General features: G+C 38.1%; 1 protein-coding gene across 1 annotated transcript in view; it reads right to left on the bottom strand.

Annotated features, from left to right (window-relative positions):
* pdhx (pyruvate dehydrogenase complex component X) overlaps positions 1-14231 on the bottom strand; it is a 43435-nt gene extending 29204 nt beyond the window's left edge. Inside the window, exons 1-3 of the mRNA XM_041794680.1 lie at positions 14060-14231; positions 8298-8381; positions 6175-6275 (exon numbers count right to left, since the gene is read on the bottom strand). Coding sequence (XP_041650614.1) covers positions 6175-6275; positions 8298-8381; positions 14060-14195 — 321 coding nt within the window. The 5' untranslated portion in view covers positions 14196-14231. The remainder of the gene's footprint in view (positions 1-6174; positions 6276-8297; positions 8382-14059) is intronic.
* Between the last annotated feature and the right edge of the window lie 2262 nt (positions 14232-16493).

Raw genomic sequence — 16493 nt, 5'->3', positions numbered from 1 at the left:
TAACCACAAATAGACCAATAAACATATTACATAATGAAGAGTCTAGGAAAACCCACTCACATACTGCGCCCACTTACACTTTGCATCTGCATTTGGTGCATGTAAAATCAGTGGCAAATATATCAGGAAATTTACAAAGGGACCTGGCAGCTCAATTAAATGGTAGACTTCAAAAACAGCATCAAAACCACTGTCTGAATCTCTGTGCTCCCTCCTGTTTTCTGCCATCACCCACCCACCATCCAGGGTTGACCACAATTCTTAACATGATGGAAAAGCAGCCAGATATTTATGCATGTCCCTCCTTGATCAGTTTCAGAAAACACAGAATGATAGGCTGTGAATCCTTCCCACATATTAAACCACAAGACCTAAGGCGTGAAAACAGAATAGATGTACTTTAATCCATATCGGACGTCTAAATGTTAAGGGTTGAGCAATATTAACAAGCAGAAGTAGTCACGGCAAGCTAGTACTTTACATTTTTTTTAAAATTGGAAGTTGTGAAACCCATGACAGTTAACACCAAACTGTAAATCCCAAAACAAAAGAAAAGCAAGAATGGTTTTGGTTTGTTGGTTCCCTACTTTAGAGGTCATGACACACTTCAACACAATACTGCTACTACTGTGTCTGAGTGGACTCTCTCAGTAAAATCACATGCACTGTATACAGAATGCATGGATGCCCAGGACATAATAGCACAGAAGGGCTCAACACTGCCATCAAATGGTTAGAGAAAACACTGAAACCTATGGGAGGTAGAGATGATGCTCACACCACAGCTCTTGATTTGGTTGAATTATTATCAGAGGTTCTTAAAGTAGGCCTAAGGAGTGAGTAATGGAATCTGGTCATCTCTGTTAAAACATGTTGTATTAAAAGAAACAGTCTTAATATCCAATGTCTAGAACTGAGCACTATGCATTTAGATTTGGCAGTGGCACATTAAGAAAATGTTACTGAGGACATCATAACACCAGAGTTTAAATTAAGATAAAGGAATAAACAATACTACCTTTATCTACAGATAATAAGCTTATAATGGGCAAGATGTCAAAACCTGTTATAGACTTGACTTTTGAAGACACTGCCTCCCTAGCTCTTGGGGGAGTATCGGTCTTCGGCGAGGAGGAAGCTAGCACTAAGTATAAACACACCAGACGTTTTGGCACCAAGATTCTGCATCATTTGGAGTTCATGCAGTCGTCCATGCCTTAAGGCACCTAATATTGGGTATCAAATATTGCAGGTAAACTCCTCCAATACCTGTGCTAAAGCACTTTCAGAGACTTTTTTTGCAGTTTAGACAGCGCTCTCTTTCACCTGCAGTTTCTGGTTAAATTAGTTTTTTTTTAATGATCTTGAGTTTTACTTTATTAAGCCTTTGTGTTAATCATAAATATAACAGAAATCTTTCTTGTAGCACATGGTATAAAAAAGCATACATTTGGGGAAATTTGACAACCATGATAAGGAGCATGGCCTTACACTTACAGTAAAAGAACACAAACTCAATTATCTTTGATAGACTGTCAGCCTGACATGATTTGATAACATTTGGATAAATGTGATTAGAAATGTTTATGTTTTTCCTTATACGTCACCTTTTTTTCTTTGATACTGATCGAAAAAGCCTCATAACTCTAACAAGAGACAATCTGCTGTAATGATCCAGTCTTTAGCCTTTTCTCCAGCAACACTCTCACTACAAAAAGTCCAACAGATCTCATATAAAGCTCTACAGGGACCTCTCCAGCTAGGCTAATGATATTACAAAGACAAACTAAACCATTTATGAGGTTTAACCTACTTATTACACTAAGTGTTATCATACAGCCATACTAGCCCCCTGAGAGTCTTATAGCTCACTAACAGTCTCTGGCAGTTATTACAATTTCTTATAATTTTAACAGTTTTCATGGTGGATCAGCTGATAATTTTATATGAGTAGATTTGATAGTAAAAGGAGGCAGATTTAACCAAGAAAAGAACCAAGAATTTAAACAGGAAAAAGGGGAGAAATGTTGTTTAGGGAGTGAGAGCAGGCTTGTCACCGGTCAACAGAGCATGACAGATATCGTACAAAGAGGATTTTAGACCCATCCTTCTTCCTGGCTGTAACAGTCTGCCAGCTTCATAAAATCTCATAAATACAGAAAGACACGATTCAAGCTGCAGCAATAGACTGAACCTATTATCTATTTGCATCATGTTCATCTTTGTTAAAAAAAAAAAAAAAAACCTTCAAAACTGTGTCACTATCTGTTTGAAATATCAAGGAAACGTTCCATTTTCTCTTCAGGGTAGATAACATGAAAATATAAACCTTTATCAGTTCTCACCTCTTTTTCCAATGCACTACCTGCTGGTCTTTGAGAGAAAATGTGGACAAATTTAACGCAGGCTTTTGAAAACAGGCCCTGCATTTGAAATAATTTGATTAGAAATTTCAGCAGCACACAGCACATGCCTTTCACCTGCTTTGACCTAAGCATTCAGCAAGGTTAGAGAGTGATTTACACCAGGGATTGATAAATTGATTTCTTGGATGACAGTGTGTTGAGATGAAGAGGAGGGAGAGAGAGAGTGATGTATGGGAAACTGACAGGTAAGCACTACAAAATGTGTTGGACATCTTCATCAAAGCACCCGATTTATCTTTAGGTGCTTTTCTGCAATGTAATTCATTAAATCAATCATTAACTCATCCATGCTCGACTACCTTCTGATGCACCTATTAATCCATTTCTAAACATATCCTTGCTTTAAAACTGAGAAGCATTTATCTTCACACGCTTGAGCACAGTGGAGCTGCATGTATGTGCAAACACACGTGTCACTTCCTGCAGACTGTGATTGATTGTACCTGGGGCAGATTTTCAGATTGAAGCCTCCGGGTCAGGGTAGAGTAGTGCAGTAAGAGTATGATGAGATACAGTAATCTGCTGCTCCTACCCTCTAACCTCCACACCCTCTTATATGCAGGATCTCTCCCCCGTTCTCTAAACCCCAAGAGCAATGGTTTGGAAATTGGTGGACGGCTATATCAGTGCTTGACCCCCATAAATAACCCCTGTGGAGGAGAGGAAGTCCCATGTCTTACTGCAGCCCGTCCAAGCGTTTGGCCACAGGAGGTAATTATAGAAGCCTCTAAATTAGAAACCTACTGGCTGCTCTGAGAGCTACAATTACAACAACCATGGGCTGATGCACTCTGACCCAAACAAAGTGGATGCTACTCTAGCCAAAACATGTGAGGGAAGTGTGCAAATCTGTGACATAGTGCCACTAGCTGCTGTTTTTCTTCTTAATGATACACACACTCACCCTCACGCAGAGGGAGAGAGAGCTGGGGGGCTTATCTAATGCAGACCATCTTTCTCTGCCAGCTTCAGCTCTGAAGCCCCCTACCCCCAATTCTTGGAGGGTTGCTATGGAAACTACCTCATCCCCACAATGGCAAAGACAAGGATGGAGTAAGGGAATGTGGAAAAATGGATGCAAGGGATGTGGAAGCAGGAAAAAAAATACACAAAGGCCTTTGGTTTACAACAGACACTAATCCCCCAGATACTTTATCGATGTAGTTAAACTGTTTTTTTATGTTTGTGCCTGTGCATGTATGACAAGGGTTTTTATCCGTCAAGGACAATGTACCTCCATTTTTGTTAAGTGGCATTGTATTTGTTTGGTACGTGTAATTGCTTGTGTTAAGGTTGCAAGGACAGACAACATCTGATTAAATGTGGCTCCACTCAGGCTTGTCCAGACTGTAAGTGTGTCCAAAAAGACATAGCCTGAGAATATGTAATGTTGGAAAGTAACTCTGTGTGGCATGAAGCAAGGGCGTGTGCTTTTGAGCACAAAAACAAACAGGAACGCTATGTTGTTGAATTTAATAAAATAAAAGAAGAATTGCTTTTAGTCTTGCCAAAACTGTTATGAAATAATGACTGCTTTTCCCTCCCACTTCACGTACTGTGTACCGATTCCTCGCACATCAGTCAAACATGCAAAAGAAGATGAAAACATCTTCATCTTTTTGTTCAGGGGGACGAACATGTGGTGGAGTTGTGATGAAAGACAAGCAATCGCTCTATCGTTGGCAGCCTTTTAAAAATTCAAAAGACAAACAGTCCGATGAGGCGGGTGGAAGGAGGGAAATATTTGTCACTGAAGACACCTAGTCAAAGCTTTGCTGTCACTGTAGCATAGCCAATTAGTACAGGCAAAAAAGGAACCCTGCAACATGTATGCATAAATTAGCAAGGCTATATTATTCTATGTGCATATCAACTTATGGATAAAGAGCACAGCTAACGAAATAACATCACATAGTTATATAAGAGTAATAAAATAACAAAGATTAAAGTTTAAATCCTGTTGTTGACAACCACTGTTTTATGAACCACCAGGGCAAATTTCAGTCCTGAAAAACTCTAAATTTATAAAATTAAGCTTCAAGTTTGTTAAATATGAGGCAGTAACATCTGCCAAAGCTGAAAACACTCCATTTCCTGATGTTGCTCGTCAAAGTAAAAGTGATTAGTAACACTGAAGACTTTTAATGTGACAGGCTGCCAGCAATACAACTTCTCTATAACTGGATGCTTAACAAAACTTTAGCATCGCAATGCTAACAGACAGGAGGGATTAAACGGTTGCTGCATTGAGAGAGACAAAGCCACAGTTTGCACCTTTTAATCATCCATGATAAGAGACAAGTGAAATATGGATTAAAATACAACTTCAGCAGACAAGATGTTTGTTTCTGCTGTGATTGTTCAAGTGAAAAATAGAAAAGTACTCAAAGGAATTAGCCTGCCTTCTGATCTTACAGTGAACTATGGCCAGCTGCCCGTCTCTGCTAGAGCAGAGATAGAAGTCCATTTTCTTGCTCAAATTGTCAGGATGCTTTTAATGATTCATAGGCCACTGTGGCTGATGGATTAGGCAAATTTACCTCACAATGAACAGAAACACAGCTTAATTTTCAGTGAAGGCAGTGACATCAGTTAACAACAGATCATTCAGATAACATCAGGTAGCACTGTATTTGCCCTGCCCAAATTAACCATAAAGCCATGACAGTGGTGAAAAACTTTCAAAAAATTCAAAATCCAAAATTCAGTCACACATAGATTTCAGTGTTTTCACATGTTTACAGCAACCTTTTTTCCAACATATCTAGTGTGTGTAGACACAAACTTTGGATTTGACTTTACAGGGACGTTAAGCACACCTTAGGTCAGTGATACTCAACGTGTGGCTCTTGAGCCACATGTGGCTCTTTTGTGATGATTTGTGGCTCTTTCATATCTTAACATGAAATATTATTCCGCCAGAAAACTTTAAAAAAGTGAAATGTTGTCCTCAGAAATGATCCATTGTGAGTCACTGCAGTCAATTTGATTCCCACATTTATACAGTTGGCTTTTAAAGTCAAATTAAATTTTTAACCTTTATTTTTTGTCTGTATATTTCCATTGCTCTTATTTGCATGTTTTATGCAACTTTAATTTATACTGCTTTTAACCCATTTTAGCCACTTCTTTTTGTCACTGTTATCCTGCATTTTGCTAATTGTAATTTTTCACCCCTTTTGGCCATTTTTGCCACTTTTTTGCCCACTTAAGCTGCCTTTTGCCATTAAATGCTACCTTTTAGCAATTTTGCCACACTTTGCTGCTTGTTGCCATTTTTTACATGTTTTTGCTGAGTTTTTACCTATTTAGTCACATATCACTCATTTTCCCAACATTTTTGGTACTTTTTGACCATTTGATACCTATAACTCTTTTGTTGTCACTTCTCACCCATTTTTGCAACTTTTCAATTTTCTCTGCATTTTGCCAATTTTTTTACCCAGTTTTTGCCATTTTATACCTATCTTGCTCCATTTCACCATTTTTTTTTCCTGCCTTTTGACAATTTTTGCGACCTCTAACATATTTTTATTGCCACTTTAACCCATTTTTCCATTTTCACCACTTAGATTGTGGCTCTTGTAAAGATATTTTTTGGCTCATTTTGGCTCTTTGGTTGAGTAGTGTGGAGTAACACTGCCTTAGGTAATGCACCAAAGCGATGATGAAGCCTGCTATTTATGAATGGTTTGCCTTGTTTTATCAGGTCCTGTAGAAGATGTTTCTCATACTTTTTCTAACTCACCAATATCTTCGCCAAGACCCCATCATCATTGGATTCCATAGTAACGACAGCCTTGTCCGTCTCGATCTCACAGAGGGCATCACCTGCTGCCACAGCCTCACCTGAAAAAGTAAAGATATATTCAAAAACTTTAATAAAATAATTACTATTTTCCACATATAAAGAGCCTAATTCGTTGCCTTTTCAGTAAGTTAGAATCTCAGTTAATGTTGAGATTATTCATTAAGCCCTGATTGGATATGAATGGATGATGATAATTAGCATTATGTTCAAAACAACTGCTCTTTCACTGGGAACACACACGGAGAACAAATTGGTTGAAAGAATTCCATTGAAGGGACAAAAGGTTACGCAAGAAAAAGATCTGCTCAGGCTCTGGCCTACATATCAAACGCAGAGCATAATCAATGTTTCATGGGAAAGAATGTGAGATATGGAAATGCAGCGTGTCTGATGGAGGCGAGATCTTTGCCTATCTTTCCAATCCCAGCAGATTCCCACTGGTTCACCATACCAGAGAGTGGGAATACATTAGCATCTGTTTAGCATCGAAAAAAGACGGCAATTAGGGGCCAGTGGCTCCACTCTTCCATGCTTATAAATCCATTTTCAGCTACCTGTTTGTGCATCAACTCTGAGATAGGTTTTCAGTGGAAATTACAGAGACAAACTGACCTTATTTTCTCACAGATAAAAAGAGTAGAAGATAAACAGTAATTTTCAGCCTTATAGCTCATTTGTTCAGAAAATGATCATTAGAAATTAACAGTTAATTCTTGAAGGTGAAGAATGATTTGGTTTAACCTCCTAGCACCTCTAATTTGTGCTGATTAACATTCAGAGCAGCGTTAAAAGCAGGATCTGGATGATTGAATCATCTGTGGGACATCCATATTTTAAAATTTGAGTAGGGACTGAGCCACCCGAAGCAAAGATAAACTATTATCTTAATGGCACATCCCACACTTCTATCAATAGCAGAAAAGTGGTCAGGGGTAGCATCACCTGGGTATGTAGCATGGCATATGCACATTAAGTATGGTCCTAAATTGATAGAGGCATCAGGTTTTAAGGCCATGTTTAAGACTTGCAATAATGAGGAAAAGTAACAGGGTGGGTCAGGGTAAAAGTAGATGGAGATGGGTGAGGGGAAGGTGGAGAGGAAGGGGAGTATTGATGTGGGAAGCCCCTGAGAGCAGCCAGTAGAGGAGTCAAGATTGGATTTGTATGAGGCTTTAACACTGAATGACCCCAGGGGTTACGTGTGATGTGCAATATTAAAGATTAAACAGGTGACCCCCAGCCTTTTTCACCTCTGCTCTCATGGAAAGGCAACGGGCAAAACAACTGAAGTCCATAGAGGTTTGCAGGCCATGGCTATATTAACCCACCTGCACAGAAATCTGCTAAAAATACACTTGAGCTAATGGAAAACAGTATCTTTTACCAGTACACAGATGTTTTTTATTGACATTTACTTCGGCAGAGAGAGAGGACATGTTTATGACACCACACATTGCTTTAAACACCCCACAAAATAAAAGTATTTTTTCAGCTTTTTTAACCCACAATGATAAATTTACAGATAAAAATAAACCCAAGCATCCTGGATGTGTTTTTTCCTTGTCAGTGAGAATTTATCTTTCCTCTCTTTGCCTTTCTCACTTACACATACACGTACATATCTCACCCCAAGCCACAGAACCACATGGCAACACAGATCAGCAGCCAATCAGAATTCAGCGTGCTGCCTCCTGATAAATGAGAGTGTGGCTGAGGCGCCTGGCTGAGCAGAGTTGCTAAGCATTGATGAATAGTGACTGCACTGTTTCCCTGAGCCAATTACCCACCAGAGGAAGGCCCTCAGGTGCTCCAGTGTTCAGGCGTCCACCTTACAGAGCAATGTGATGTCATTGAGTAAATGATTAGCGCTAGAGTTGGTCCATCACTGAGAGGGAAGAGAAATGCTGAGCTTTTGGATCTGATGAGCACAGCTGCAGAGGGTGGAACTGGGAGAATTACATTTATTGGGACAAACCTGCCTGACCCTATAACCTGACAGAGAGCCCATTCAGCAAGATAGTAAGCAGAAAGGTGCTGGAGAATGAGGCTGTTTCTTTTACCTTCCCTCTTCAGCCATTTGACAATGTTTCCCTCCTCCATGGTGGGGGAGAGAGCAGGCATTTGCACCTTGAGTGCGCTGACACCTAGAGGATGGAGAGAGAATAAAACATTTAACATCAGGGGTAAATCCTTAAAATCATATTCAGTCCCACAACCAGGTCCTTTAGCATGAACTACACAAGATGACTGTCAAAATAAATCATGTCCTACAAGCAGAAGTAGCCGGGTCTGGCTGAAAAAGGCTCGAGGACATTCAACATGTTCAACTCAGAGGCAGATCACAGGAAGAGACAGGGCTCGCACTGACAGATGAACGCTGGCAACAAATGCTGGCAGGTTCTCTTATGTAATTGTGATCCTGTCTGACACTTCACCAGAGGCTGCATGGGCTCTTGTGCTCTTGCAGGTCTTTGAGTTGCCATCACAGCCCCCCCACCCCCCCACTGTCAACAGCTGCAGTCACTTGAAGAGTTGGGGCAACACTGGCAAACAGCACTGTGCCGGACACTGGGTCAGCAGGGAGCCAGAGGCAATACAACTTTACTACAACTAGTCTGAAGTGCTGCAGATTAAAAAACAAGCATGGCAGGGCTAGAAGAGGTTAGTTTAATGTGTTCTATAAGCTCAATGAGCTGCTCACTTATTACAGGCATTTATGATGATATACAAATTGGAATTATACAGATATAACAGATAAGATAGTTGGAGAAAGAAAGGGGATGAGGCTTGGGAGGCCCAAAGGGATCAGTTTAAAATCAGAATTGGCTGACATTGGCTCCACTGCCATCAGCATAATAATGTTGCATGAGCAGGTCTCAGTAACTAGTGTTTATCTGTTGTGTCAAATCAATTTTACCCCGGCATCTAGAAAACCTAACTGCTGATAAGAAAGGGGATATTTTAGTGGGCAGAGAGTCAAACTTTTAACTGTTTCCATGTAAACACAACAGAAAATGTTGACATTGATAAAACCAACCCATCCTACAATACCAAGGGAGTTAGGCATCCAAATATGACATTATAAAGTAATGATTGGCATCCTAAAATAAAAAACAAAGTTTTAGGTGTGTATAAGTGTCTGTTAAGGCTCTCTCAAACTGGATAAATGGCCCCATCTTGTGACCAGACATGTCATAAACTGACATCACAAAATCGAGTATTTCACCATGTTCATGAGATGATTCCTAATTTTCCCATGATACTGCAATTCTGATTTAACATGCAAAGATTTTTTGAAGTTCCTCATCTCATCTATTTCTTAGCAAGCAAGCAATAAATCATTCTAGATTATAAAGAACATAATATTCATTAAATTACACTTTTCAGGCTGAATAGTTTAAAAATGTATACATATATCTAACTGTGTTTCACTCTGCAAATTTGACATGAATTGTTGTGTTGAAGGGAAAGATCATTTATATGCCTTTCTCATTTTTAATAAGACAAACATACAAAAACAAGAAAAAAAAGGATTTTTTACAGACTCTTCTAGAAAGAACTGGCACTTCATGTCCAGAGAATAAAATCTATGTCGTAAAAGAAATTAATTAAACTGGGATTTTGATACACATTTCAAGTCAAAGAAATATTTCACCTTCTGCTATTTGAAAATTGCAGCAGGACATATTATGATTTAATCTGAATTTCTATTAACTGCCCAGCCATAGTAGAAACACAGTACCAGTCTGACATATGACCACTATAATCCTCTCTAGTTTAGGCCCAAACATAAAGCTCCTCTTTTACACTTCCTTAACAATGGAGGATAAAAACATGGTAAACTAGGGCTTTTAAATAATTTAATACTTTTAAGTGTTGTTTCTTCTTTTTACATTTGGATGAATTTGGACAAATATATATATATATATGAATTAAAATGTAAATCAGTGGAAGTATGAATATTACTTCCATATTATTTTTTTTCTCCCTTTTATTTTCCTTTTCTTCCTTTCTTCACTTTTCTTTTCCTTCTTTGTACATAATGTATTCAAACTTGTGCTTATGACAAAATATTAATTTGTGATTTTCTTTTTAAAAGGACTAAATAAAAAGTATAAAAAATAAATAATTAAATAATTTAATGCATTAAATGCAATAATGTTAAACCATGTTGCTGTTTTTGTTTTCTTATCTACTGCCGTTCAGACATGGAGTGTGTTTTCACCTGATGGTGCGGTCAGTCTGCAGAGTGGTAGCATCGCATTCCTCTTATCAGCACCAGCAGTCTGATACCATCCTCTAGATGATGCACATTAACGAGGGTTGTGTGAAAGAGTTTTGTCAGTTGATTTTCTGTTTTTGTCTGATCCAAGTAGTTTTAAAAAACGCAAGTGAGTATCTCTTTGAAATGAGCTGCTCCTTGTTTAGGCACTTATTTCTCAACTGTGTGGGGATCTAAAGAAATCCCTGCAATAAACACGGAAACTGACAAATAACTGATAAATAAATAAATAAATAAAGGCAGATAAGCCTTATGCCTACTATATACTAACTGTACTTAAGTGATATAATTGCATAAATAGGCTGCTGTTTCATAAATAATATGTATTTGAACAATAAATTTTACAATTTCCCTTTTTGAAATCATTATACATAAGATGTAGAATACATCTATTCAAAGTTCAGTAATTTTAATTACGGAGTTTACCCTCTCTCTTTTCACAAAGTGTACAGTTGAGGTGGTGTGTAAAATTTGCTCCCTTTAATAACCCTTCCATCTGAAAAGCAGATTCTGTTTGGTGTCAGTTCATGTGTGTTGCTGCCATCTGCTGGATGATTTGGAATGTCACACTGGTACACCTTTATATGGAAATAGTTTAGAAATGTTTTCTTTTACATCTTCCATCATGTAAAAAAAAACATTTATTTATAAATGTTTATCCATTCAGATTATGTATGTGTGCATTTAGAAGAATCAGTCTAATTCTCAATGATACATCAGTTAAAATGCATATTGCATGAATGACTCTTCAGTGTCTGTGTTTGAACTTTTGTCAGTGAACTGCTTTCAAACCACTGAAAATATTACCCAGAAGCCTTTCTGTCAAGATAGCAAAAAAAATCACCTGACAACATATGACACAAATGATGACTGCAATCGAGTTCAGTGTGTGCCAGTTCCAAGGCTTTTGCATTACACTTGCTTTCCTTCTGGTCTGGTTTACAGAAATATTTTGAACATAAGAATCTATGAAGGACATTTTACTGCTGTGACAGGACACTGTCTTTAAAATAAAAGACCCATTCACCAAATCCTAGGCAACATACAACAATAAGTCTTTCCATTGTGGCCACCTGCGCAAACTAATGCAATCCAGTACAGGAGTTTATCATGAATTCTTCTTTAACCTACTGTATTACCATTAACATGCATTGAAGGGGCACAATATGGGGGGGGGGGGGGGTGTCTTTCAGTGAGATGCACTGTTATCATACATACAGTTATCATTTGTGAAAATCAGAGCCGATACCTACAATAACGTTACGACATGACATTTTAGCCAATTACCAACACACTTTTTGTTGATTTCTTTTTCTGGTAGAAGACTCCCAAAATACCAACATAGTCTCTTATTTCTGACCATAAAAACATGGAGTTGTCCAAGAGATCATTTTTTTTTTATCTGATAAAAACCTCTTCAAGCAGTTATGTGTGATTGATACCAGCGTTAAATTGATATAACACAGATAAACGTCTGCTGTGTTTATGTTGCATTATGAGCCAATGGGCCAGTGTTTGTCAACAAGGCCAATATCACCAATATGTATGCTGAATTTATGCATCAATGCATCTCTTAGGACATATTGTTTTTCCCCTTTTATCAAACCTAGGAATGCACAACATTGTCAACATGAAATCAGTATTGACTAGGGCTGAAAGATTTGGGAAAATAATCTAATAGTGATTTTTTTCCCCAATATTGCTACTGCAATTTGATATGAAATTATTCCTTAAATTCCTCATCTTATGTATTTTCCAACAAATACAAGAAATAGCCTAAATCATTCCTTACTATAACTAACAAAATATTAGATAAAACTAGGGCCTAATAATTTTGAAAAAACATCTAATTGTGATGATTTTGACGTATTGCAAATTGTATATGAATTACTTTATTGAAGGGAATGATCATTTTTATGTCATTCTCATATTTCATCAGAAAAATGTGCAACAATGAAGAAAGTAGGATTTTTGAAGACTATTCTAAAAACTGGGTCTTGAATGACTGCATGATATGTAAGCATAACATCTCTGCTGCTGCTGCTGCTGCTGCTGCAAAAAAGGTGGAAACTGGTATTTTGAGTCAAATTTCAGGTCACAGAAATATTGCAACTTCTGCAATTTGAAAATTTAAGCAGGCAATATTGCAATTCAGTCTAATTTTCAAATAATTTACCGGCCCTAGTATTGACAGATATAACTTTAAAAAAAACTTTAAAATGTGTATAAGGAGTCATGAACACACTCAATGAGGCCCACTGTGAGCTCTGCACATTTTGAATGAAGCCCAAAATGTAAGCCAACAACCTGACAGCCTATTTCCTCACTCCTCTCTCAGCTCTGCTTGACTTAAGCTGAGGACACACTACAAGATTTTTTTTTTTTTTTTTTTAAACCAGATTGTACCTACAATTCCTAGTTGGGCAGCATACTGGTAAAAATCTAATCTTGTGCATCCCTCATCCCTTATCAAAGCATTTATAGCGCTTGTTACATTGCTATAGCTTTGAGCTCAATGCTAAAATGTCATTGCTCTTTCTACTGATAATAGATCACGCTGACAGACTCTGGTGACCAATCAAACAGGCAAGCAATTTTCTTGACTGAGTTTTTTTTTTTTTTTTTAAACCAAAGAGTGATAAATAGTGGTTCTTATTTATTCCCAATGCCCGTATTAGTTAGTTATTTTTTAAGGAAAAAATAAATAAATAAATAAAATATAGCAAATTTTTAAAAATCAGCTTATACAATAGAGAATTACAGTCTGGTGAAAGTTCCCAAGCAAACAGAAAATAAAATTAGTCATTTGGATGTGTGAAACCTAATCGAAATAGTTCATTTCAATTATAGTGCGCAATATTTACCATGCTTTATATAATCCAGCTAAGCACCTGTGGTTAAAACTTCAGTGAGTGAGCTTTGGTTTCTCTCTGATGATATCGTGCAAATATTTACACAGGTATTTTGCCTGGTAGATTTTTATTTAATTTCTACCATTCAGAGCTCGCTGTCTGAACAGGACCCCCTCTTGCCAGTGTGACGATGACTATGAAAGGTGAAAAGGATGATTTCTGTAAAACAAACTGGAGAGGTAGACATTAGATCGTCCAAACCATCAAACTGTTTTTTTTCCTGGTATTGTTGATCACATAACATACACAACTCAAAGTTCTGAAAGAGTGATGTCTATTTTTAATTTATCTCTGGTCATATAAGAGTTAATCAAAAACATCTGTATGACCGTTTTTAAGCATTGTCTCGTCCAAATTTTGTCCTTTAATGAAGTCGTTTCCTTTCAAAGCTGAACCCAGCCTACCTGTAGTATCAGTCCAAATAACCCCCTCTCTATCCATGCTGAGAACTGAATCAACACACCAGCAGTTTAAAATCAAAGTGATACGTTTTTGTTTCATTTCAAAGACATTAATGTGCAATAATTACATGACTAACGGCGGTTGAAAAATGATGCTAACAAATGTCAGTGTCTGACAGCGAACACAAGGACAAACGCTTCACTCATAATTAACTGTCAGTACTCACCGAGGAACCATGGGGACTGAAAGAAGCTTCTGACCTGCTCCTGCCATGGATGTGTTGCCCACAAACATTTATTAAATTTAGATAATCTGAGGCCAAATAAAATCCCTTGACGACCGAGGCGCAAGGAGGCCGCCATGTTGTCGTCCTCCGTCGGTGAGTCGTGTCCATATAAATGCCGGTCGGCAAAAGGGGCAGGTCGGCAAAATAAATGCGGTGTCAGAATTAATTTTCTGAAAACCTATACCTGCATAGAAGATAAATCCCGTGGGCCTTTTGAAGATTAGTTAACTTTTGGTTATGAAAAAAAAACCCGTTAAAGTGGGGTTTTTAGAGCAGGCCAGCAGGCGATAAAGAGTCAGACTCTGGGTCCTTCATAGTCCTTTTTGTTCTGCTGGACTCAAATAGTAGGAATACAGAGGCCTTTGTGAATCACTGCCCCCTGCTGGAGAGAAAGGTAAATACTGCAAACGTTACAGAATAATTTAATCCTGAGTGTCGACCCGGAAAAAGGCTGGTTATCTATTAAAAATGGTGTCAGATCGTTTGATTACATGTTTCTTATGCCACGGGTCTTTTTTTGTTGCAAATAACGGAACATTTACTTTAAAAGCCACATGATTGAAGTTTTATCCAAAGGCCTATTAAATATTGTGAATTTATGTTGAGTTTGACTGAAACTGAAATAAAATGCCTTAATTCTCCTATTTGATGACTGAAATATATATATATATCTATACATAGATATATATATATATATATACATATATATATATATTTTGTGACATCACGTTGGTGCAAGACAACCATCCAACAAGATGCTGGCCCTAATGAGGTGAGGAACTGGCGCAACTTTTGCTTATCATCTTCAGGTTAAAACACCTTTTTTGATGCAAAATGACAACCTCTGCAACAAAACCAGTGCTAAAAAAGGTAGTCATGTTATGTGTTTCTTTATGGAAGTAGGATGTTTTAAGGCTGTCCAGTACAAATATCCACAGTTTTTTGGGTGGGATAGAATAATTATAAATGCAAATGATATGAAGAAAAGTATCAACCTTGCAATAGAAAACACATGCATGAACTCTATATGCTCCAGAAAAGTGTTTCCCAACCTCTTTATGTGCACAGACTGTAATGTTCTGTGATGAGACTGTTGAGGTAAACAATAGTTCACAACAATCTTGGACTTCAATTAGCCTCTGCACTACACTGCTGACACTATCCCGAGGTAGCCAACAGATACTGGTGTGTTTACATAATGTGATATTTTACTTTGATATTTTGTCAGTAGTACATAGACTGTAGAAAGAATTGGACAAACCCTGTGTGACATGATGTGAACAATTTTATGTAGCTGACCCTTTGTTAAGCCCCGCCTCCTTAGTTAATGTTGCTATGTCAGGCAAGCTTTTACACTCTCTGTGCTGAATACCTAGTTTTCCACTGTGTTAGTAGGGGTATTCTGAAGGAAATACTATCACATTTGTAGCGAAATGTTCAAAAATATCAGAGACCGAAATGTCCAAAACATCTGTGAAAGCTTAAACTACATTCACAACATAATTTGTTGATGGAGTGTGAGCAGATATCTTGTCGCTGTATGCATCCAGCTGGCAAGAGGCTGCCTTATTTCTCCGATGCACAGGGGGAGACCTTGCGGCATTCTTTAGCCTCTTTGCCGACCGAGGCAGATCAATAAAAGCGCCGATCCCTGGATTCGCTGTCGTTAAGTTCAGTGTCAGTTTCAGTGAGTAAGCGATTTCTCAGGCAAAAGTTAAGTTTCTTCCAGCGTCTAAATTAGAACTTTTAGCTTAGATTACCTCTGTATCGATCGCTCTACTCTTTGACCCCAGGGTGTCCACCTCTGACGTTTGATCTACTGTCACTTCCGACTGTAGTGTTCCGACTACGTATCCCAGAAGCCCCAAAATTACTCACAGAGCGTGAGTTAAGACAGCAAATAGTCATAAGATCAAGACTGAGGACGTCATCCAAAATGCCTTTGGTGACATTAAAACTGCAGACAACCATGCTGGAAAATGGGCAGGAGTATTCATAGTGGACCTTTATCTTTCTCTTCTCCACATAAACCACCATGGTTGGATTTTGTATTTTTTAGTGAAAAGCTGCTGCATTTGAGTTCTTTAGCTAGCTTTAGCTAAGGGATGCCCACTGTAACATCTCTACATAGCCAGCTGCCATTTGACGCCCCTGCACAACCTGATGCTCCATTGTTCCATAAAAGGAAAAAGCATCCCACATCATGATGGCGCCCCCTCCACTGTGCCGCATAGAAAACATCTCAAGTGGGATCTCCTTGTCATGCCAGTAACGTTGGAAGCCATCTGGACTGTTGAGGTTAATATTTTTCTCATAGGAAAATAAAACTTTCTTTCATCTTTATCTTTCAGTGTCCCATGTTTGGTGGTCCCTT

The sequence above is a fragment of the Cheilinus undulatus genome, linkage group 9, assembly GCF_018320785.1.
Source record: "Cheilinus undulatus linkage group 9, ASM1832078v1, whole genome shotgun sequence".
NCBI classification, from domain to species: Eukaryota; Metazoa; Chordata; class Actinopteri; order Labriformes; family Labridae; genus Cheilinus; species Cheilinus undulatus.
Note: the sequence above shows the minus strand (reverse complement) of the source record. Positions and strands in the feature narration are given on the sequence as shown.